The sequence below is a fragment of the Grammomys surdaster genome, unplaced genomic scaffold, assembly GCF_004785775.1.
Source record: "Grammomys surdaster isolate TR1022 unplaced genomic scaffold, NIH_TR_1.0 126091, whole genome shotgun sequence".
NCBI classification, from domain to species: Eukaryota; Metazoa; Chordata; class Mammalia; order Rodentia; family Muridae; genus Grammomys; species Grammomys surdaster.
This window is the reverse complement of record NW_021620899.1, coordinates 1,781,142-1,804,790: the sequence shown is the minus strand read 5'-3', so window position 1 is coordinate 1,804,790 and position 23,649 is coordinate 1,781,142. Positions and strand designations below refer to the sequence as shown.

Genomic DNA, 23,649 nt, shown 5'->3' with positions numbered 1-23,649 from the left:
CAGCTGTATACAAGTCTATTAAACTATACCATTAAACTGATTACATGTTATTATGTAAGTTCTACCTCAGTAAATGTGCTTTCTGAAATCTTCATGTGCAAAGTATCATTTTGCAGTGATGACTGAGAAAGAGCATATCATCAAATACAAATTTGTAGACTTGGTTTGGTATAGATTTCCTAGAAGCATTTTCCTATCTCAATGTTAATGACTGTAGCTTACCGTGGGGTAATTGCAAACAGAATTCAGTAGTGAAATCAAGAACTAGGAAGGGAGAAGCCTAGCAGAGAAGAGGAGAAAGACAGTGGAAAATGTTGACCCTGCAAGCCTAGAATGGGATATGCGAGCCAATATAAGACACACAGCTTGTCTGCTTAGGAGCTCTGAATGAAGACAGCCATAATCACCATAGGAAATCTGTGCCTGGGAAGAATGTTCTTGTTCCTTTCAGCCTGCTGCTCAGGAAGCAAAGCACATTTTATTGGACAGAGAAGACTTTAGGAAAAGCGATTGGTTAAAAAAATGGGGACTGAAGTGCTACAGAGAGCAGAAATCTAAGGGAGACTTTGTCCAGGTCTGCTGGTGAATTGCTGGAAGGTTACACACAACAATTAGAGCACATTTCATAAAACGTTGGGCATTGGCATCTCCAAGTCCGGGAAAATGTTGGCTCCTCTGTACGCTATTTCTAGTTGTTTAAAAGTAAATACGTCTTTTGTAATTATAATTGTGGAAGACAAAAGATCTGACCCAAACTTTTGAAATCTGCTTTCTATGATTCAGAAACACTGAAAAGTGTAAATGTTATCAAGTTCTACCATCACATTCCATATGAATTCACAGAGAGAGTAAAAATCAGAGGCAGCACTCCTAAATGTGGAACTAGTCTTCTTTCAATGGTCTGTATTCAGCACTTTCCCCAGATAACTCATGGCGAGTAATGTATATAGGATAAATGTGATAGTTAAGACGCTTAGCTAATAAAACTATGTATTAAACTATTATTCTGTAACAGAAGATCGTAAACTATTTTCACAGATGACAAGGATAAATAATATGAAACAAATCTCACATATGAAATGCATATGAAATGAATCAGTTCTACCCAGTTTTGTGTGTTTTACAAATTATATAAGTCACCAAGAACCTATGGCTGTAAATATTTAGGTAACAAACATGTTTCCATTTCTAAATAAATATAGATTCCATGTGTTTGATTTACAGCACAATACTTTTGAATCAATTATCCCTCAGCAGCATACTTACCTGGATCAGATGATCAGCCCCGAAGGCACAATGACACACACAATTACATGAACAGTACATTTTTCTAGTCACATTAATTATCATAACATTCGCATTTTACAACTCAAAGCTTCTTTCTTGTGTTGTAACTTTCTAGTTGCACAATTAAGAGGAAACTGAGATGAACTTTCATGTCAGCACCTACAGATTTGGAAAAGGTTTGCTGGCAATATTGGATCATTCCAAAGACTTTTTGATGAAACATTATATTTTATTATTTGTTATTAATTTCTGTTCCAAAATTAAAATGCATAAATTATGTTTTAACAATTATTAAACATTAATAAAATATTTGTTAAAATGATTAAATTCCTTATATTTAGGTATATAATGTGTATACTTTTAAAAGCAATCTTAAATTTTTAAACTTTCTTTACTAATTCAATTAATAATATGAATTCTTTTGCTCATTCAGTTTCACTGTTATCAAAAGTTTTGAGCTTAAAAACTCTCTTATATGCAATGAAAACTAAATTTTCTCTTCCAATAAAAAAGCTGTATGTACACTTTGGGAAAATTCATAGCCAACATTAAATCCTGCTTTGAAATCATCAGTCTATTTGTAGGCAATATGAAAACGTGTTACATATCAATTATAAGTAACTGGACTATATTGAACATAAAATATATGATGAAGTTATATAATGTGCGCATATGAAAATGACATGATGAAACCGATCATTATATTTAATTATTATACCTTAGTAAGAAACAAGAAATCTTCAGAATCCACTATCTACTTAATTACTCCTTCCAATTTACATAATAGTTTTCCTCTCAATTTTCCAGTGAATTAGCATAACATAAATTCTATCCAATATGAAAGTGTTCTTCAATTATTTTTAAAAGAGTCACAACTCAGGAAAATAACTGCACAAAAAAATAACATAATGCATTAAAATGTTATCAATACTCAAAGAAGATATATAGATTTTTCAAAATGTAAGTTCCTTTCCTTTTCAAGGTTTCTGAAGAGTTAGGCCAACAGTGCTAACACCAGTCAAATAATATGTGAACATAAGTAGTTCTCAGCACATATAAAAATGAGCCTTAAGATGTTTGTTTGTTTGTTTGCTTAAAGATGATATTGTTTTTATTTTATGTGCATGCGTGCTTGGCCTGCCTGGGTGTGTGCCCAGCATGTGCATGCCTGATGCCTTAATAGACCAGAAAAGGGCATAGGAACCTTTGGAAGTATAGTAACTGATGACTGTTAGCTACCATTTGTTCCTGGGAACAGAACTGATGTTCTCTGCAAGAACAGCTACTACTCTTAACCCCTGAGCCATCTCTGGGTTAAATGATACATTTTTAAATAAATGTCTACCTCTATACATAATCTAAATATAAAGCATAACTAAGCCATCACTGGATCCAGTTTCTTTCATGTCTCACCATCTACAAAGGAATCCAGGGCTCCATCTTTGCAGTATATGCAGAATTTAATGACTTCTTGCTGCCTACACTACCACCACCTTGATCCGAACCTGACACGACTCATCTCTTACTTGCCTTATTATACCAGTTTCACACCTGGTCTTCTTACAGTCGTGCTTCCCTTCTATATAATTTAGTTTCAGCGTGTAATTTATCTGCACAAAACCCTCTGGATGCTCCTATTACAGTCAAAGCACTTCTTCGTTTTAGCCTAGTATATCTTTCTCTGCAGTCCTCTCTGCTCCATCTCCACTAGCCTACACCTACATAGCCAAATCTACCACAGCCATTTACAATGCTATGCTTGCCCATGCACTCATGGACATTATACCTAAGTGTCTAGCTCCCTTTCTTCTTTCTAATGTCATCATAGAAGAACCAGTTACCAATGATAAATGTGAGCAATAAACTAGTAAACTTTTGTATCCTTCGTAGTACTTATTACCACAAAGCATACAAAGTAGATTTTTAGTGAGGGTTGCCTTCCCCCATGATGTTGTAAGATTCAAAAAGTTGGATACAATGTCTAGATTTTTTATGGCTGTATCTTTAGAATCTACACATGGCACAGTACATAAAAAGCATGTAATAAATATATTCAATGGATAAATTTATACCCAGGGGTAAGGTAGACTGTCAGACACCCACTTTCCAGCCTCCATAATTCCCTGCTCAGAGGCTCAGGAAGAATTTCTGTTGAAGTTTACTGATATCTGAAACATAAATTGTGGGCCTGATACAAAAATGCAGTATTTAAATATATATGCAAGGCAATTAAGGGGGTATAGACTGGGTTTGTGATGTAGTAAAAAGAAAATATTACGTCAATATTCTTTAGCATAAGATTGAATAATTGTAATTCAGCATATTACCTAGAGGAATGATCCATGAGATTTCCTTTAAAACACTGTTCTTTTCTGTATGTCCGTTTGTAAAATTTACTATGTTATTTGGAAACTATAGAAATGTGACCAGAAAAAAAATGAGATAATTTAGAATGTGGATTGCAAATACTATTTATCCTCTATTATCTCTTTCCTAATTCTGCAAGGTTCCCTTTAATCCAAAAATACTATTGTGATTATTATATAAGCAAATATAAAATTATGGAGTGAAACTGGACATAAAGTAAAAAATAGTTCTTTGCATGTTAATAAGTTGCTATGTCCTTCAATAGACTTTACTCTATGATTCACAGTATATTACTTCTGCTACTTCTATAAAAGAATATCCACAAACTCCATTGAATGATTGAAGTTAAACCCAGCAGATATTAATTTCATAGTATATCATTAATTGTAGAACAAATTCTAATCTTCTCTAAGTTTTCTCTGGAACGCTGATATCCATACAGGAAACCCTAATACCTCAGGCAACTCAGGTTTGTTGAGGGGTCTTCTCATGCTGTTCCTAAGGTTGTATAAGACTTCCACAGGTCTGGTTTTATTTGGAAATGGTACCTGATTTTCCTTCATCATTATCCTATTCTGCCATCTCCAAAGACCCACATCACATCTGGTCAGTCACAGTCAACACTGTCAAACAATTTTGTATGCTTGCATCCTAACCTTGTGGATACATCAGCCTCTGCACTCCACATGTTAACTTCATTCCCTGTGTCCTATATGCTCCCTGTTAAAATCCTTGCTCATTTCAAAAACTTTCACATACAAGCAAGGATCTCATGTTCAAAGAACTAAAAGCTCTTTCCCATTTCTAGCAAAACAAAACAAAACTCCTCTGTGATGTAAATAAAGAGCACCTGCTTCGAATGTGCAAGGTGGGATTATCACGATATATTCTTAACCAGCCCAACAAACATGGTAAATATAATGCTGACTGTGTATCCTAGTGCCTCAAGACTTCTCTTTTAGCACAATGTTTTTAAGTTCTAAGAAAACAAGATGAGCTTCTTCTTTGGTGGTGGGGGGGGCTGCTGGCAAACTACAAATAAAAAGGAATTTTAAACTCAACTAGTGGAGAGGAAGAGGGGGACAAAACAGGGTAATCGGAGGTGAGTATGATCAAAAAAATATTATACATGTGTGAGGTTGTCACAAAATAAATCACAGTATATTTTAAAAGAATGATCTAGAATAGGAACCACCATAGTGGCCAAAATGCCTATCAGTGAGGAGCTAGAGGATTAAGGTTTGGAGGAGTTGCCAGAGATAAAAACAGGACACAGGGTATTTGTGGGAGGAAGATAAATACATTTCTTCTTATTATACACTGCAATTGGTGGTGTGTATATACTCACAAATATCAACAGTAGGTACTGTATGCTTCTATAATTTATTAGCTATCAAGCATACCTCAGTAAGCACACCCATTATCTTATGACTTATATCAAACAAAATATTGTATTTTTGGCAATATAAGGTATGTTAATGTTACATGAGGCTTTGCTGTTATGTTCTATTCCCTTAACACTTGAAGAGAATGTGAAGTTGATGATCAGGCTCAGGTAGTGATGAAGAGAGTTCTCAGACTGTACTGGAAGAAAATGAACATGGTAAAAATAAATAATAGAAAGTCATCTTCACACTGTGTGTTCTTTACATAATTATTGTTTTGAACATTAGTAGAATGTATGCAAGTAAATTTAAAATTTTGCATGAGTAGAAGTTAACTTGGTAGATAGAATTCCAGGAACCATCAATGAAACACACAAAGCAGCCCCCAAAGCTGCTTCCATGTAGAAACTTCAGAAAACACAAAAATACTTTTTGCTATATTTGTTTGCATTATAAAATAGTGAAAGAAATGAAATCAAGACATAAGCTTAAGCAATCTTTTCAAATTTACCCATGCACTCAGCTTTATGCAGAAAATATCCTATGTTTTGTATGTGTGAAAGGACATCTGTGAGAAAACTCGATTCATAACCTAATAACACAAGAAGATTCTAACTGAACACATATAATAATTATTTGAGTCATTTTCAGTGGAAAATAAAGTTACTGTGTTGAAGGTTTCCTAGGCATACAGCAGACAGTTCCCTGAAATGAGACTTCGAGCAGGAACCTGAAGTAATTCAGAATTACATTCCAGCTCTCCATTGTGCTGATCTGCAAGACTCATATTTATCAAGCTCGAAGACATCTCTCTGACTCCGATCCAAAAATGATTTAGCAAGTAGTAGTTTGGGAAATGACCTTGACTGCTACATTGGTGTACTTGCAGTGACAATCAGAGCTGACTTCTGCCTAAGTCGGGGCCAGGGTTGGAATTTGTATAGCAACATTGTCTGAGGGACCCTGAACATGAAATCATAATCATCCACTGAATAGATATCATGTGATACGTATTCTCCTGAAACACTGTTAGAAATGCAAACATGAGTATATAAACTTAATATCAAAATTGGATTTCAGAAAAGTTAAAGAATTAATTTTGACAATGACAATTGTGTGTGTGTGTTTAAATGTAGTTACTTAGCAGTTGCTGCATGCTACCAAAGTTCTTACTGTATTTCTTCAACAGTAACAATTGCAAGGATCAAGTCCCAAACCCTTGTTTGACTAGACCAGAGGATCAGAGACTAGGAATGCTAGAGCTGTTATGTGAGACCCTAACACAGAATCTTTAATAATAAAACAGTGCCAGCCAGGTGGGAATAGAAATGGTTGTGGGAGTTGAGGTGGTGGTGGTACGTACCTTTAATCCCAGCACTCAGGAGGCAGATTCAGGTGGATCTATTCATTCAAGGCCAGCCTGAACTATAAAGAAAATAAGTCCAGGAGAGCCAGGGCTACCCAGAGAAGAATAGAAGTGAGTCTCTAATCCAGGTTAAAAGCTAGAATAGAACTAGACCTCCCCTAACAACAGCTGCTGCAGCCACCAAGGAAAGGTAGCTCAGCTCACACTCCTAGGAATTTAACCACCTCCCTGTAACTCATCAGATATGATGCATGCCCCTGCAAGGCAGAAATACAAACACTGAAGCTCATTTGGTCAAACTTAAGACATTTTTTCAGATGCATGGTACTTGTTTTAGAATGTTTCTCTCAACAGCACTCAAAAAAAAAAAAGAAAAGAAAACAAACAAAAAAAACAACGAAACTAGAATTTTTTCTTTGTAAGACATATTTGCACCGTAGTAAAAAGAAGCATAATTATACATTTCTTACATTAACCATGTTTTTAATTGGGTATAAAATTCAGAAAACAGACTCTAAGTTTTCCAGTGTTTCCCAGCAACCATTCTCTGATACATATGTGTCTAAAATCTCTTCAAAAGGCTGACCCAGTAATCAAGTTTTAAGAATTCTTCTAAGGTTACACGAATGAATTCATGTTTTGCCACTTATAAACTAAGTAATTAGTGATCATATTTAGGCAAATAAGCTTTGAGTTTTTATCTTCAAAGGTGTCTACTGATTTCTATTCGATTTCAATAAAAGTAACACTAAATAAAATAGGTAGCTTGACGGTTAATAAAGTGACAGCAGCTGATTCGTCAGCTAGGTCTTTGGAAGTTTATAAGCATATCCATTTGAGTTTGCCTCTGGCTAAAATTTGGCATGCAGAGTAGATGGTAAAGATGCAAATTCCTCTTCCAAAGGGCTGTTTATATTGGTTAAGCAGCCTTTCCATGCAAAGCAGTGGAAAACAGAAAGAAAACAGTTTCTCAGGCTGCTCAGGATTTGTTTAAAGTGATTGTGTTAAAAAATATGGCTTACAATTCCTTGCTGAAGTGAAGACTCAGGCAATACTTTCACATTTAACAGGCCTCTCAAGTCCTTGCAGGATAATACTAGTATCTGCATTATTCCTACTATGTCTCTTTCTATCCAAACACAGAAGTTTCATTGATCATCATGGAACCAAAAGCTGAATCTATATTATGCCGACATTTTTATTTTTAATCATAAATGAATAAACAGACAATATCATTTTTCATCAAAGAGGCAAGAAATTATAATACATTTTTTTCTTAATTTCAATTCTGTTGAAATTTTTCTTTTAAAAAAGAAAACTAGGTGACTAATAGGCTCTTGCTTCCTTCAGATGCACTGTAGTCCCGTAGGTTTTCTTCTGTATCTTCTTAAAAGTGTGAGATAATTTTCAAAATCTGAGAGGTGCTTCTTTATCACTACATGAAGTGCATTTTTCACAGGACCAGTACATTTTTAGACATAATTAAAACTTAGTTAACTAGCTTGCTGAAGTAGCAAGTTGCTCTGATAGAATTTTAGTGTACATATCTGAAATCTCCACATTGATGACCTTCCTCTGCCTAGTTCCTGGCAACCACAGGAAGAATACATTAGGTACAGATAAATTGTTAAACTTCTGTGTCATCATGAGTTCTTTGTATAATACATGGTCAGTGTTGAAAATGTTGGAGTTTAGAAAGATATTTATAGGCCTAGAAAGAGTCTAAAAGTTTATATTTCTAAATAACTGAAATCAAACATTGCCTATGTGTTTTCATTTTTTTTTCTAAAGAAATCTATAAAATGGAAGATAAATGAATCACAGTGTTAGGTATATTCTTTATGTTTGTAAAGATATATGAACAGTATTTTGCTGGGTGGGGGCATTGCAGAACAGAGTAGATGGGTAGAGGCTGAAGCAGGTTTTTATCTCATTTTGAATTATGGATTGGAAAAACGACACTTCAGACCACATAAATTAAAGTCACAGTTCAATCAACAAATAACCCTAAAGAAAACAACTGATTTCTCCCTTTAGCTCTTTTGTTTGCTGGGAAACAAGTCTGAAGTGGTCATGATTTATAAGCACCAGGAAAGACTTATTTGGGACAAGCTTATTCAACAGCTGGAATGCATGAAGCTCTTACTTTCTGTTCTGCCACAGTTCTTCTAAGTTTCATGGACAGTTTATGAACATACTAATACAGATGGCTGCCTACTCATGGCAGATGGCTCTAAGGACACCTAGCAGGGTACTCATTTGATTAACAGAAGAAGACTCCTTCCAGAGAGTTCTGATTGAGAGAGCTCTCATTTTAGAATTTTGTGGCTTTGTTTCACCATCATCTTTCTGTTGTTTTTTCTATGAGAAAGACACCTGTCTTAAGAAGAATGAGAGAGGGTGACAGTGGTTGAGTGCTCCTAATCTGACTTCTCTGACTAACTTTTGAGATTCTTCATATTTCAACACCAAGCCTGTGGTCTTAAAAAGGAGTGACCTTGTACATTTTCTTCAGCTGTTTATTTTTCTAGGGTTGTGTACAGCAACTGTAAAAATAAATCTTAGTGTCCATATACAATGCTACATACATAGTTTGATCTCCTCTGGTATAAGTAATTTGAGACTTGGAGCCCTTCACTGTTGTCCCAATTTCTCCAGTAGAACGGTGTCATCACAACCACTCAGGGAAATTCACATCTTCAAAACAGCTTGGTTTTCTTTTAAAGAGAACACATAGCCTCCACTTCAATACTCCAATTAAATAAAGACTGTACATGGGAGAAGTCTACTTATTATAATTAACTTAGGCAACAACAATATTCTCCCTATGTTCACTGATGATTTTTTTCTTTCTTGATACTCTTGAATAGCTAACATTACAGTAAACCAAAAATGCATGCAATGTTGTATGCCACAATTATTTCCCAGGCTTGAGACTGAGACTCTTAAGTTGTTTTGACTAGGCAGCTAATAGCAATTTAGATAATTCTGCTCAAATTCAAAGACATGTGATGCAAATCCATGGCTGTGTTCCAGCACATTCTTCTTGTCAGAACCATTTAAATCACCATGTTACACACATACGTATTGAAACTCAACTTTAAGTGTTTTATTTTTATGTACATTTCTTTTTTCCAGAAATAAAATATCTAAATACAGACAGTGTAATGTTGTATATGTATAGCTTTCAACAATACTTGAGCTGAATAGATGCTTTGTATATTAAATTTGTCTTTTTAATGGAGTTCACAGCTACGTTGATAAAATTGATTCCTTAGATCCTTTTTTTCTTTTTAACCAATAACAAGCAGAGAGACAAGTACAATTTAATATTAATAAGCAGCTCAAATAACACTTGGTTAAACTATATACAGTACAAACCATTCATACAAATGAAGACTAGGATATTGAGTTTGTTACAATATGTGTAGTAAAGATAAGACAGACACTTATAACTTACATGGTGTCTGCCCGGCATTTCCCTTCTTATGTAATGATCAGAACTTGTGTTAAGCAGCCTTAGTTGGTCTCAACATTGCAAAGGTCCGGTGATAGGCAAGAAAAGCTGTAATCCCAGTGTCCGCCCACATGTAAATTCCAAATGTTTGCTCATCTTTACTGAGAACAAGCTCCTCCCTCCATAGAAAGAAAAGCCATCCTGTATCACCTTGAATGTGCCTACTGTATGCTGGGAGAAAACTACTACACTGTGTTGTGTTCATAAAATAAAGAATACTGAGCTCTAAAGACACATTTTTTTTCCATTTAACAAGCATATAACTCCTACAGTAGTATTCACCAGCACAGCTACTCCAAGCAGTAGGAATGCATGAGTGGGGATTATTGATTAGCATGGACTTAAGACCTTAAAAGAGACTTCCATAACAGCATGTTAGACACATCCTCTGTCTAGTTAATTCTTTTTGTTTGATCATAGTTTATCCTGAACCATCATGAGTCAGACAATGAAAGCCCTCTCAAAGGGACCCGTGAGAGATGGGAGCTGAAATGTGCAGGAGTGGGTGCTCATGTGCCTCTATAGGTGACAGCGTGTCTTCAGATGAGACTCTGAGCTCTATGGTGATTTACAACTATGCTGAGAGATGAAGCTGACTGTGCAGAAATTACATCAATTGTTTTCCACTAGCATGTGTGCACCAGTCAACAAGAGCAGCAGTGTAGACACATTTCAGGCAACAGATGTGACCTTCTTCCTTAAGGTGACAGCCCTGTCCTATGACCTTTTAACTCCTCAGGCTTCAGTCTCACACCCTGTTCATCTTCATCCGGAGGGAAAGTAAGGTGTGTCACTGTGGTAGTTGTAGTCAGGGCATACTTTCTGTACTAGTTTATAGTCTGTACTATAAAATGAAATGTAAATACAGATCACCTTGAAGGGCTTAGAGCAGAGCCAGGACACGTGACTTTGGGTCTGCTCCTGGTAACAGGTTTTTGAAGGGTCGTAGTTGCAGAGTGTGTTCTTGGTGGCCTTGTCAACCTTCTCGTATTCAATGCGACAGTTGAAGGACTTGGAATCTTTGGCATCAATCACGGTTTGTTGTGCCAAATCGAATTCCACGATTTTTGTTGGGGGCACCAAGCTGACAGATACATTCCCTTGACCAGTGGAATTATGCCTGAAATAAACACTAAACGTTCCGTTGCCGTGATCTACAATTTTCCCAGTTATCAACAGGTTTAGCTTCACTGTTTTGATGTTGGAATGAAAATCACCCCATCCAAACATTTTCTTAAACTTGCCGGTTTTAACAATGGGCCGTCTTTTGGCCCTGGGCCGAGGCTCCTGAAGATCTGTCGAGTTCCTCAGCCAGTCCCAGAGATCTTGCTCAGAATAAGGTTCTGGGGTGTCATAGCGCAGGTCCAAATCTGTGTCATTTTCTTTACCACGGAAAGTCTGTGAGAGGAGCCGACTAATAGACAAGTCTTTGCTGCTTTCTGTCCATATGTGCTTTAGTGTGGACTTGCTGCTTCCTGACTTCAGAAGTTCCGATTTTCCACCATTTGTTAGATTGGCACACGTGACCTGAGAAAAGAGTTTAAAAGATGAGTGTTTATGTGTATCCCCACATCTAAAAATAGGCAACACATTCATTCCAGCCCTTGTTGTGAGGCTTAGAATTAAATGACTTTTGTTGTTGTTGTTGTTGTTGTTGTTGTTGTTGTTATTGTTCTTAAAAGCACCTCCAGTATCCGGCCACTGTTTATTAAGCTGTGATAAAATACCACTTCTATTTTTACTCAACAGTGAGAAAGTGGAGGTGTGGGTGGCTAAAAACCACCAAGCCTGACCTGAGGATCCATATAAAACATTGACTAACAGAGGAAAAGGCCGCTTAGCATGAGTAAGCCAAATTGAATTCAAATATCAACTAAACTAAATAATCTCTCAGCACCAAAAACCACCTTTGAATTAACCTTTTATAATCATTATGTTATTTTTCGACTTCAGAATCACCACAAGCTCTAAAACTATACGATCCTTATGAATATGGTAGCTGATACACTATTTACTTTTAAATTTTTAGTTGCTTATGTGAATAATATTAGAAACTAGTTTTACAAAGAGAATGTGACATGTTTTAACTTGTCAACACACACACACACACACAATCCCACATACTTATCACAATCACAAGCATCAGGCACAACACATAAGTCTTTTTTTTTAATTTCAGGGCTTAAAATGTGGTTTAAGAAAAGAGATGTGAATTAGACGTTTGACAATCTGAAAAGCAATACGAAGTCAGGAGATCACTTCAAATAAAGTTGTAAGAGGCATGTTTGGAAGTCACTCTCCAAGATCCCATCTTGTCTCTGTAAAACAATTACTTCCTCAAAGAACCCAGGGGTTGTTTCAAAGTAACAACTACACTAAAGGTCTCAAAGCAACAATTGCTCATTCTGACATGGATCACTCAGGACACACAATTTGTAAACACAACCCAGAACCTACAAGAAGCAACAGCCAATAAAGGCAAATTTCTGGCCTTATGGACATTTGGCTGAAGCTGTTGAAGGAATTCCCCTAGATGCCACTGAAACACTAAGTTTCTTGGTAAAGTCCTTTCTCAAACATGAGTCTGATGACTACTCCTACGAGGTATATTAGGATGACTACACGTCAACCTCTTTGGACTCCTTGTTTTAGCCTTCACCTAAAAAGGTTCAGAGTAAGATAATTGCCAGAGGCTCACATAAGTGAGTACATTAACAATTAGAACTGTATTCTAGACGATATCCACTGGTACTGGTAGACTTATCCATGTATGCCTCTTCTTATGACACAGATCCCTACCAACGATATCCTTCTATCAGATGCTTATGATTGAAAGAGTTCCCACCACCTCCTAGAGTCCATAAGCTTAGAAGCCAGGCTTGATTCTCTGCTCTGTGACTTCCTTGAGACAATATAACTGGTGCGGGACCATTCTCACAAATAGCAGTCAAAGTTGTTTTATTTGAAAAACTGCTGATCTTAAGAAATACTGTACTGATTTCCATGTAAACTTACTGCATCTAAGATAAAATATAATTTTCTTGTGGGTTTTTGTTTCATACCTTACAAAAACCAAGTCAAAAACTCTGGAGAAGCTAGCACCAACAAAACTAAAAAGCAAACAAACAGAAAACAACGACAAAAAATAAATAAAAACTTTCATGTTTAGAGTCAATTTCCTGTTTACATGGTCTTGGCATCTCCTAGGCTAGGGCCAACCTGGACATACACAACTGATCGAGGAAGATTTTACAACCAGACAGACAAATACAGAGGATTATATTATAAGTACAGGATGTGTTGTTGCTGAAAGAATAGACAGATACGGACATGATCACACTTAAAAGGAAGTTAAGGCCAGACTTCTGTTCACTGTCATTCTTCACTTTTAGTTTATCACCTACCATACAAATCAAGACTCTAGTGTCGACAGAGAAGGAGTAGATAGAGCATTTCCATCTTAGAGTAACTCAGGGAATTGGGAGAAGGCTACAAAGTTTTCTTTTAGAAGAAATGTTAAATATTCTTTCTCCTGTCAATCCTGTTCTGCCCTTACACTGGTTTCATATTTTCTCTCTATCCAAACTGTCCCCTATGTTTTCTCCTCATTATTTAAAAATGGATCATATTCAAGAAGCATTCATGACTAATAACAGCAACATTTTAACATAGATTGAATACTATGACCTAAAATAGAAGGGAAAATATTACTTAATGGAAGAGAATTAGACATAGGAATGTGTACAGAATAAGTATAAAATTAATTTCCCAACTATCCCTTTGCCTGATTATGTCAATCTGTTATGGGCTAATATTAGTATCTCATATGAAGTGAAAATCATGATAGTTTCAGAGTTAATATTATCCAACATCATGACAAAATAGTAAAATCAGGTGAACTTATTTTGATAATTCCCTAAATTAAATGCACACTAGTCAACAGGATCCCTGGATTCAGTACCCTGCAATGAGAGAAAAAGGGGTAAATGAAGGTAGAAAAAAATGTTTTACAAAAATATGACACAGGCAGCTATAATAACCTATAATAAATGTATTTGGTAAGACTAGTACTGATACTTTAGTTTTAGAATATTTTTTATGAGTATTTGCCTTTTATATTTCAATAAAATCTATTTTGTGGTTAATTGTTCAAATGTATACTTGCCTAACTATACAAGCATCTTCTTCCTACAATCTTCAGAGAATAAAAGACGTAAATCAATATACTTCTCTCTGATTCTTTTCCACAGAGTTAGATGTGTTCCCATTGTTTGGCTAGCAAAGATAAATTCAAGTGTACACCGAGTAGCTTTTATGGCACTTTATCTCAGAATCAACAAAGGACCATAATGTAATGTTTCTGCCATGCACTTGTTAACAAAGCTGTAGTGAAATTGTCCCAAGACTGAAAAGGAAAAAACACTTACAGTGCCATTTATCAACAGCAGGTAGAGAATAAAAGGGGGAAATAGTGTAGAGGTGGGGCATATAATTTAAAGAAGAACCACCGTTTCCAGGATATTTACTTGGAGTAAACTACCTGAATCTCAGACTAGGCTCCAATCCTTTACAACTGTGTTATGTGCAAATCTTGTATAGAAACTCAGGTTTTCCCAATCTAGAAACTAGGAGGTGTTTCCCATAGCTCTGACAGGGATGGTGTAAGGATTACATAAGACACTTCATTCAAAGCACCAAGGAAAGTCTCTGGCATGAGTTAAGCATTCACCATCAGTGTCAACATTCATAATCATCACAATTTCACATATGGCTTATGGACATAAATGCCTATGGGTAACATGATGGCATTTGCAAGTAGCCAAACGTTTTAAGAAAATCTATCTTTAGCAGAGCTATAGATGTAAACAATTTTTTTAAAAAATTATAATATTAAAAGTGAGAGACAATGGGCAAGATACATTCCAAAAGTTTTATGTAAGAAAGAATGAAATAAATTCTAGAGACCTGCTGTGCAGAATTATAACTCTAGCCAGCAAAACAGTATTAATTACTCCCAAATTGGTTCAAAAGGTAGCTCTGATGGGAAACATATTCACCAAAATAAAATATTATAAAATATACCTTGGCAAACTTCAGAATATATATTGGGTCTAATAATTAAATGTACTGAAATCTTTTTAAAAGAGAGGGAGTACATTGTTTTCAAGTGCTGATGTGGCAACCTAAGGAACATGGTCAGTTAAATAAGCATTAACAGACCAGGTAACAAAGGACAAATGTAAGTTTACCTATTAAATATCTCAAGCACCAAAAGCAATAAATGCCTCTGCCTTAGGCAGTCAGGTGCAAAGCTTCGCCTTGAGCAGTGCAATCAAAAAAATCCAGAGTGTGGCTTCCAAATCAAAACATCTTCCAGAATTAACAGTCAGCCATACCTTTATATGCTGCTACACATTCTGGTTTTTTTCCCACTTAGCTGAGGAGAATAGGACAATATCTATGGGAGAATATCAATAATGAAATATCAAATTAAAAACGCCTTAACAATAGGTCTCTTGATGTCTTCAATATTAACTACTGTGATTTCTTTTGTTTTATGAATTCAATAGCTGTGGAAGGAAATTCTGTTAGTAAGAACTTCAATAGAGAAAAGCAAAGATAAACGGTGCAGGCATGGTTGTTGATCACAAGGATTTCACAGTCTAATCTGGGGATCAGCACTGTGATGCTACCAAGGGCAAGCGTAATGTTCTTAAAGATGCAAAGTTTAAAGGGAGCATAGATATAACACAGGAGATGATCCTAAGATATGAAAGGTTACATTGTCTTGATTTTTACATAGCAGATAATGACCTTGAGGGATCCTTCCAAACACCTGGGGCAGAATGTGGAAAAATAACAAAGTCGAAAAGGGAACACGACAAATATGTCATGGCCAATAGTTTCCTACAATGTCACTATGACATCACGAGTATCTCCTCTCTCTGTCTATCCCTGACCTCTCCAGCAACTGCCATCTACTCCCTTCCTGAGTTCAAACTTTTATGTTCCACTCACAGTGAAATCAAGCCAAGTAAGATCTCCATCAAAACCAGAGATGAATGTGAAAGGGATTACATGTATTATTAGTTTGATGTAGCCATTCTATGATGCATGTGGATATGTCTGTGTGCATAGATGTATCAATATGCCTACACCATACTTTGGTATAGCACAGTAGATTCTTTTTTTATTTGTCTACAGGATGGAAATGAGAAAGAGAGAGAGGATGAAAGGAAAATTTCTGTCTCTGGGCTCCAGAAAGTCTGTCAGCTACATGGATGGTACATGCAGGAGACCACTTCAATATTGTGAATGTTCTACTATTAAATTTAATTTTAATCTTAGGTAATAGAGAATTATTGAGATTGGGTTTTTGCTTTGGTTTTAAAGTAGGTAATCCTAGCTCTAGAAAAATCACCCACGAGCCATCATAGGCAGATTGGTAGAGGAAAATCTTGACAACTGAGAGGCTAGTTAAAAGATTAATTGTAAGACCTGTTAAGGAAATCAGTACTAAGTAGTAAAAGAAAAAAGAGGAGGTGAAAGACATGAATTTCACCAATATTTCACAGATAGAAATAAATCAATTTCATTATTCATTTTCTTAACATTTGTTATTTTGAGACTGAGTCTCACTACATAGCTCAGGCTGCTCTTGAACTCACGATCAGGATTGTGTTTCTGCATCTGGAGTGTTGAAATTATTGTTTGCCACTAAGTCTGACTGAATTTGATTATTTACTAACTAAAGAAAAACATAAAAATGCTGAAAATTAATGAAATTTCTTATACTGTAAAGAGTGCCAAAGTAATAATTGTCTGGGATACAACATTCCATCTCATAGAAGCGTCTACAAATAATTCTTGACATCCAACTAGAATGTGAAGAAATGGGTCTGAAGTTGTAATAACTTACCCAGTTACAAAAATCAAAGCATTCTGAAATATTTTTGAAATAGTATTTTCCATATAATATTACAAAGAAAACATGAAATGTTTGCTATCTGATTATTCTCTTCCAAATGATAATGATGTCAGGAAGGTATGTTTGCCTGTGTACCATCCATTTAAATGTGTATTTTTAAGACTACGCATCTTGGAGAATATAAGCATTAAGCACAGAGAAGGAGTGTGTCTCTGAAATGAAACATTTATATCTGAGACAGGAGCTTTGAATAAAAATACAGAGGAAACAATGGCCAATGCAAGTAAAATATGCCCATATAAGACTAGCTCTACCTTGGTTGGTCCATCTTTATATGTCTTATGGCCAAGCATTTAAAATCTTTTATCACTGGTTTCATATCATGGCAAAGTACTATTTCAGAATCATTGAAAAACAATATTTTTATGAAATAAACCATCCTTCAACTCCCTTCCCACCTGAAATACATTTTTGGCTATCTGAAAAATAGGTGTCTAAAACACTCATATTTCCAGATTTATAAAATGCAATGAGATGCCTCTTAATTTCCACGGACTTCATCACTGTACTGTTGTCATAATGTATTAAAATATATCATTTTCTCTGTGTCAAAGCTTGCAATGCAATGTCACCTCACACTTGATAAGGTAGTTCATGTGAGATTGTGAAAGAAAAATAACTATTAGTCACATTGTGAATGAAATTAGCCATCATGGAAAATAGAGACTTGTTGAAAGACAACAAATAGAACTACAATTGAATCCAGCAACCATATTTCTTGGTATGCATCTAAAAGTAATAACATGAATATCTTAAAGTGATATCTGAATTCTCACATTCAATCCATCACTGACTAATGATATATAACACCCATCTGCATGTTTATTTATGAATGAGCAGATAATAAACACACAAAGAACACATGCACACATATACACATGTAGCAAGTATACATGTAGAAACATCACATAAAGTAAAACAACTCACTCATTGAAATACAGTCACAATATAACCTCACTTCTAAGTTCACCATGCAGAGGCCAAACTCCAAAAAATAAAAAAAAAAAAAAAAAAAAAGATTTGAATAGTAGTTACCAGTGGATAGGATAGGAAAGTGAGAGTCCATGGTCAACAGGTCCATACTATAATTTCCAAGTTATGGAATTCTAATAAGCAGCATAGTGATTAAGATTTATAAAAATGTAAATTGTAAATAGTCAAAAAGACTAGTGTTTAGTGTTCTCACCAAAAACAGTTAACTACATGAGGTCATGCTGTATTAAATTACTCACAGCGTTCTCTTTATAATGTAAGCATATGATGCTAACATCACATTTTATACCTTAAATATGAACAATTTTTCTCATTTTGTCAATTATCCTTCAATAAAACTTGTCAACTCTCCTTCAAATAGAACTGAAAGTAAATACTTTTTAAAACTAAAAGTGAAACAAGAAAAAGTTTGAGGAAGAGCAACAGTAGAAGTTATGAAATTTCCTTCCTCAAGTCTGCAGCAGGCTCCAGTAGCAGACAGGTTTGTTCCACTGACAATGGAACTTCTGTATGGATGAAGAGCTTCCTTTACCCCAATAAATGCTGGGATGCTGTGTGGTAAGGGAATCAAGAGAGTGGATGTGCTGATCAATCTTTATTGAGAATATGATTCAAAAGCATATTCCCTGGGTTTGTCTGTGTGGGCACTTCCGGAATGAAGCATAAGAAAGGGACACCTGGGCACCTACCAGCAAAGGTTTACTTTCTTCTCTCTACTTCCTGGAGGCAGTTCTTGGCCTCCTCAGTCATCTCTATTACTGATGCTATGGTGTGTTTACAGAAAGGAGTCTAGCATGACTGCCCTCCGAGAGGCCCAACAAGCAGCTGAAAGGAGTCAGATGCAGATACTTACACCTAACTAATGGACAGAAGCCCAAGATTCCTGTGGTTAAAGCTGGAATAAGCTGAGGAGGAGGGTGATCCCATAGGAAGACAAGCAATCTCAACTAATTTGGACCCCTGAGATCTCTCAGACAATGACCCACCAACCAGTTAGCATACACCAGCTGGTATGAGGCCCCCAACACATATACTGCAGAGGACTGCCTGGTCTAGACTCAGTGAGAGAAGAAGCACCTAACCCTCGAGAGACTTGAGGCCCCAGGGAGTGGAGAGGTCTGATGAAGTGGGGGTAGAGTGAGGACATCCTCTTGGAGACTGGAGAAGAGTTATGCGTTGAGGAACAGTCAAAGGGCAGACTGGGAGGGGGATAATAACGAGATTGTAAAAAAAAAAAAAAGATTAAATAATAATAATAATTTAAAAAAATAGCTATCCTCCCCAGAGAATCAATGGATCAACCAGATATGGGCTGACAACTCTGAGACTATGAACTAAAAACAAACAAACAAAACTAAACATATAAACAAACAAAACCTTCTTATAAGTTAGTTTTTCTTACACGTTTGTCATGGAGACAGAAAACTGACTAATGCAATAGGCTTTTGAATGAAATATTATAGCTTAAATATGAATTTTTATATTTCATTATTAATATTATTTTGGGACACTTTTTTCCAGTTACGAAATGCAGAGGACACTTATAGGACCCATTGAGTTTTTGCAAAGAATAAAAGATTTATATGCCATATTAGAGGATCAAGCTCAAGCCTATATATTTGGATTTATATTTGTCTCATTACACAAACTTTTAAAAACTAGATAATTCTGAATAAAACCTAAAACAGTATTTCCTCTATAATAAACACATGTACAGAATCTACTTATCAAATGCATAAACCAAGGCCCTACACAGCCCGAATACAACGTGGGAGAGCAACTCTACTGTTAGGTAATAAGAGCCTGGAGAAAATGAGAACAAGATTTCAGACTGCGCATCGCTGTACTCATTCCATCTTCTGAATAAACACTCTATGTCTGCTTAGATGATCTAAACAGATTGACATGGATATTTGCATCCTTTGAAGAATTCTCAGAAAAAGAGCAATGGGGTAAAGGAAGATCTTTCTGATAATATTACAGTGCAAGCAGGACAAAAAGACTAACTTGTCCAGTATATTCGATGTTATCCTCAAGCCATTCATTCTGATCAGTTCAAAGATTTCTCAATGGCTGTGTAAATCTGTCACATGCACCCTGTGGAGAGTCACTCACTTCTAACACAATACACCAACTGTCCTGGGTGTTTCTGCAGTGAGAGTTCATGCTAACTCATGTGTGAGAAAATTGAGATTTTTCTTTAATTCTGTTTTGTGCAATAATTCATAAGAATTATCTTTAAAATATTCTGAGTGGTTTAACACTTGGAGAGGCCATGATTGATGGACAGCAGTGAAATGTTGCTGAGAGCCAGGCTTTTTCATCCTTTGAAAATGTTACCTTTTCCACCACAATTATTGTATACATGTACACACAAGTTTTTAAACATGCATTAATATTGATGAGAAATTAATAATTATTAATCTACATAACCCTGCTTAGCTATTCTCTCTAAATATAATTACAGATTACTCAGGTTTGTATTACCAAAGTTCCATTCTTGTTAATATTTGTATGAAGATTCACAGTGACAAAACAACTCAGAAAGATACAGCTAACTTCTAGAAGAAGTTAACTTCTTAATTTGACTTGAAAGAAGTTGACTTCTTTGTGAAATATGTACAGAGCATCTCATGTGAGGAACCCTAGATTCATAGTTATAATAATGAACACACTGGTCCAAATAGCATAATGGAGGTCTATTTCTTCATTAATGCACAAATCACTACTCATCATTTTTCATTATTCACAAGATGGTTAGAATGTGCTAGTAAACCTAGGTTTCCCCTGACAGAGGATAACTGTACTCTATGTATTGACAACTTCTTTCCATCTGAATCAGTGATCTGAGTGACTGACTACATCGAAAGGCCTGCTGTGTAGATGCAAATAAATAAATCTGTGGATGCTTAAAATAAAATAAGTCACAGGTAGGTCTACCAGGGACCACAGCAGGAAGTTTTAATTCATACTCTAGTGGCATCTGAATGTTATAACATTCAAATGTTCATGGGCTGGAAACCTTTTCTTCAACATAGCTAGAGATGGTTGAACCTTAGAGAGGTAGACCTAGCAATAGGTAATTATGTCTTGGAGATACTACACTCAGAAGCAAGTACTATACTTCTTAGGAGAGTGAGCAAGTTCTCGCAGACTGGCTTAGTTACCAGAAAACAGATTGTTAGGAAATGAGCCTCTTCAGGTCAGCTGCCTATTCTGTTCTCATTCATGCATTTCTGCCATGTGATTCTGTCCACCATTGACCCAGAATGTAGCCCTCACAGAGACCCAAGCCTGGACTTTTTAAGCTCCTTAATCATAAGCCTAACTAAGCCATCTTCCCTCATAAAACATACAGTTTCGGGTATTTTGTTATAGAAGCAAAAAACAGCCCAATTCAGGTTTCAATCATTTTCAACAACGTGATTCAACAACGTGTATATGCCCTGATGTATATGAAGATATATTTCCATGAAACATATGTATGTTAGTTATATTTCACTCTTTTATGCCTAGTGGGTGGTACTACTTACCAGAAAATGAGTTATAATGAAATGAACACATGCCACACATTTGTCCTTTTCTACATGGTATGTGAGAGCATAGTGAGAAGAAATAATCACACAGTTTATCAGGTAGGGGTTGGAATCAATGAGCAAAGAGTGATATTGATAATGTATATAATATGCCTATGGAATACCTTGTGATATTGAGAAATTGATTGGAAAACATTTCCTTAGACAGAGGAAGAAGTCCTGTAAACTAATTTAGTGATACCAGCTACAACGGAATTACCAAATATGTGGTGCTTAAATCCTGGATTATCTCAAAAGAAGTTTTTCATGGTCACTTTCTCATCACACTCTAATGCACATGCACTGCTGAGAGCGTTCTTGGTGCATAGTGACTAAATCAGCTAATCTAGAAAAACAAAATGGGGCAAACCGCCTGAGAGTGCAGACCCTCCAAATTCTATAAACATTTCAGGAGCCAGGGGTTTCCCCAAAGCAGGAGAAATCTGAGATGTTCTGGTTGCATTTTCTAAGATAATTAAAGCATAGCAGAAAGATGGTATGTCTTGACTCCTCCTTTTAACAAGAGATGAAAATCGGTGGTTTGGATTCTGTTAAAATTTTGAGATTACATAAATGAATATCTTTGGATCATGCCTCATAAGGAAGAGAGTGATTTTTACAAAGTATATCCACCCAACAGGACCAGAGTCCTATTAACTATTAAACATAGCTCTGGGAAAACATGTGTATGGGAACACTCACACATCTATGACTATACATGTGCCACACACATAAATATGTACACATGGATGAACGCATACAACCTGTGTCTCTGGAAAACTCTGAAATTTTTGTAAAAATTCTTAGTAATATTCATAGCACCTGTAAATACAACCTGAGCATCTAAAAAATAGCCTCAGAAACACAAATACGTATGAGTCTGATCTAACTATTTTCCAATAGTGAGAGCTAGATTCAACTTGTACAACTACTTTTTTTGCTTCTATGTTGCTGATAGCATGACATATGAAGTAACATAATTAAGAACCAGGTGGTAAAGTGGATGATATTTATACAGAGATATCCTAAACAAACAAAAAGATAATGTCTAGATTTAAAACCTTGCTTTAAGGAAAGCTAATCAGAAAGCAAATGAACTGATATGCTTGTGATAAAACAAAAAGAACAGAAAGAAGCATTTTCTTTAAAAGGAACTTGAGTAAAGCAATTGCACTAAGCCAAAGTATATCTCAATAAATACTGATGGAAGAAACAGGTCATCAACAAAAAAGAACCCAAAGACAGTGGGAACTGTAGGAGAGGCTGAAACAAAGAGATCAGGTAAATATTAGTTTGGTAAGAGCTCAACAAATCCCTAACTCTATCTTTAATGCCCCCTAAAATAGGAGAAATAAAAAAGACAAGACGTCAAGAGACGTTCCTCCTCTGTATGACTCCCATGTAACTTCCTCATTCTGACAATTCATTACATTACCTCTTTAAGGAGCTAGATAAAGGTCCACTAGAGGGAGCAGCTGGGACACATGACATCTGTCTCTGTTCATGATGCTGGAAGTCAGACGGTTGACACCCCCAATGGTCAGAACGTTCATAGAACAAAGATGTACCAGAAAACTTTATTCCCACTACTGGTTGATACCATCTCAGAATGATACGTCTACTATGAGCTGCAGAAAACAGTAAGGAAGTGTGCTGCTCCAAGAATTAGTAGAAGCCATTGTCACCTGAAGAAGCTCTTATGAGTTTGCATAGCATCTAAAGCACTGTTTAAGGACAAAATATTTAAGTTTGTTTATATATAATAAAGTCCTCTAGGTCAGTAGGACATATATCAACATCTAGCATCATCTTAATCTCATGATTCTGGTCATATCATCATTTTTCATATGCTCTAGTTCTTCAAACCACAGGACCATAGCATAAGTTTCTTTCATTTACTAGCATCCTTCTACCCATTCCTTCTACTAAGATAATTTTACATTTTCTAGATCAACTTAGGCCTCTAAATGAATCTGCCATTCCTCCCATAACATTTTATACTATTCCTTTGTAAACATAATACATATGTATATACATATACATACATACACACATAATAATACATATGTATACTTTCCTTAGAATATCATCTTCATTTGAGAGTCATCTCATGTGTTTTTATTATTTTTCTATTACACATTATTTAACCTACATACAAGACAAAAAAATAC

General features: G+C 35.7%; 1 protein-coding gene across 1 annotated transcript in view; it reads right to left on the bottom strand.

Moving 5' to 3' along the window:
- Positions 1-9,490: 9,490 nt before the first annotated feature.
- Nxph1 (neurexophilin 1) overlaps positions 9,491-23,649 on the bottom strand; it is a 291,478-nt gene continuing 277,319 nt past the window's right edge. Inside the window, exon 3 of the mRNA XM_028755958.1 lies at positions 9,491-11,449. Coding sequence (XP_028611791.1) covers positions 10,688-11,449 — 762 coding nt within the window. The 3' untranslated portion in view covers positions 9,491-10,687. The remainder of the gene's footprint in view (positions 11,450-23,649) is intronic.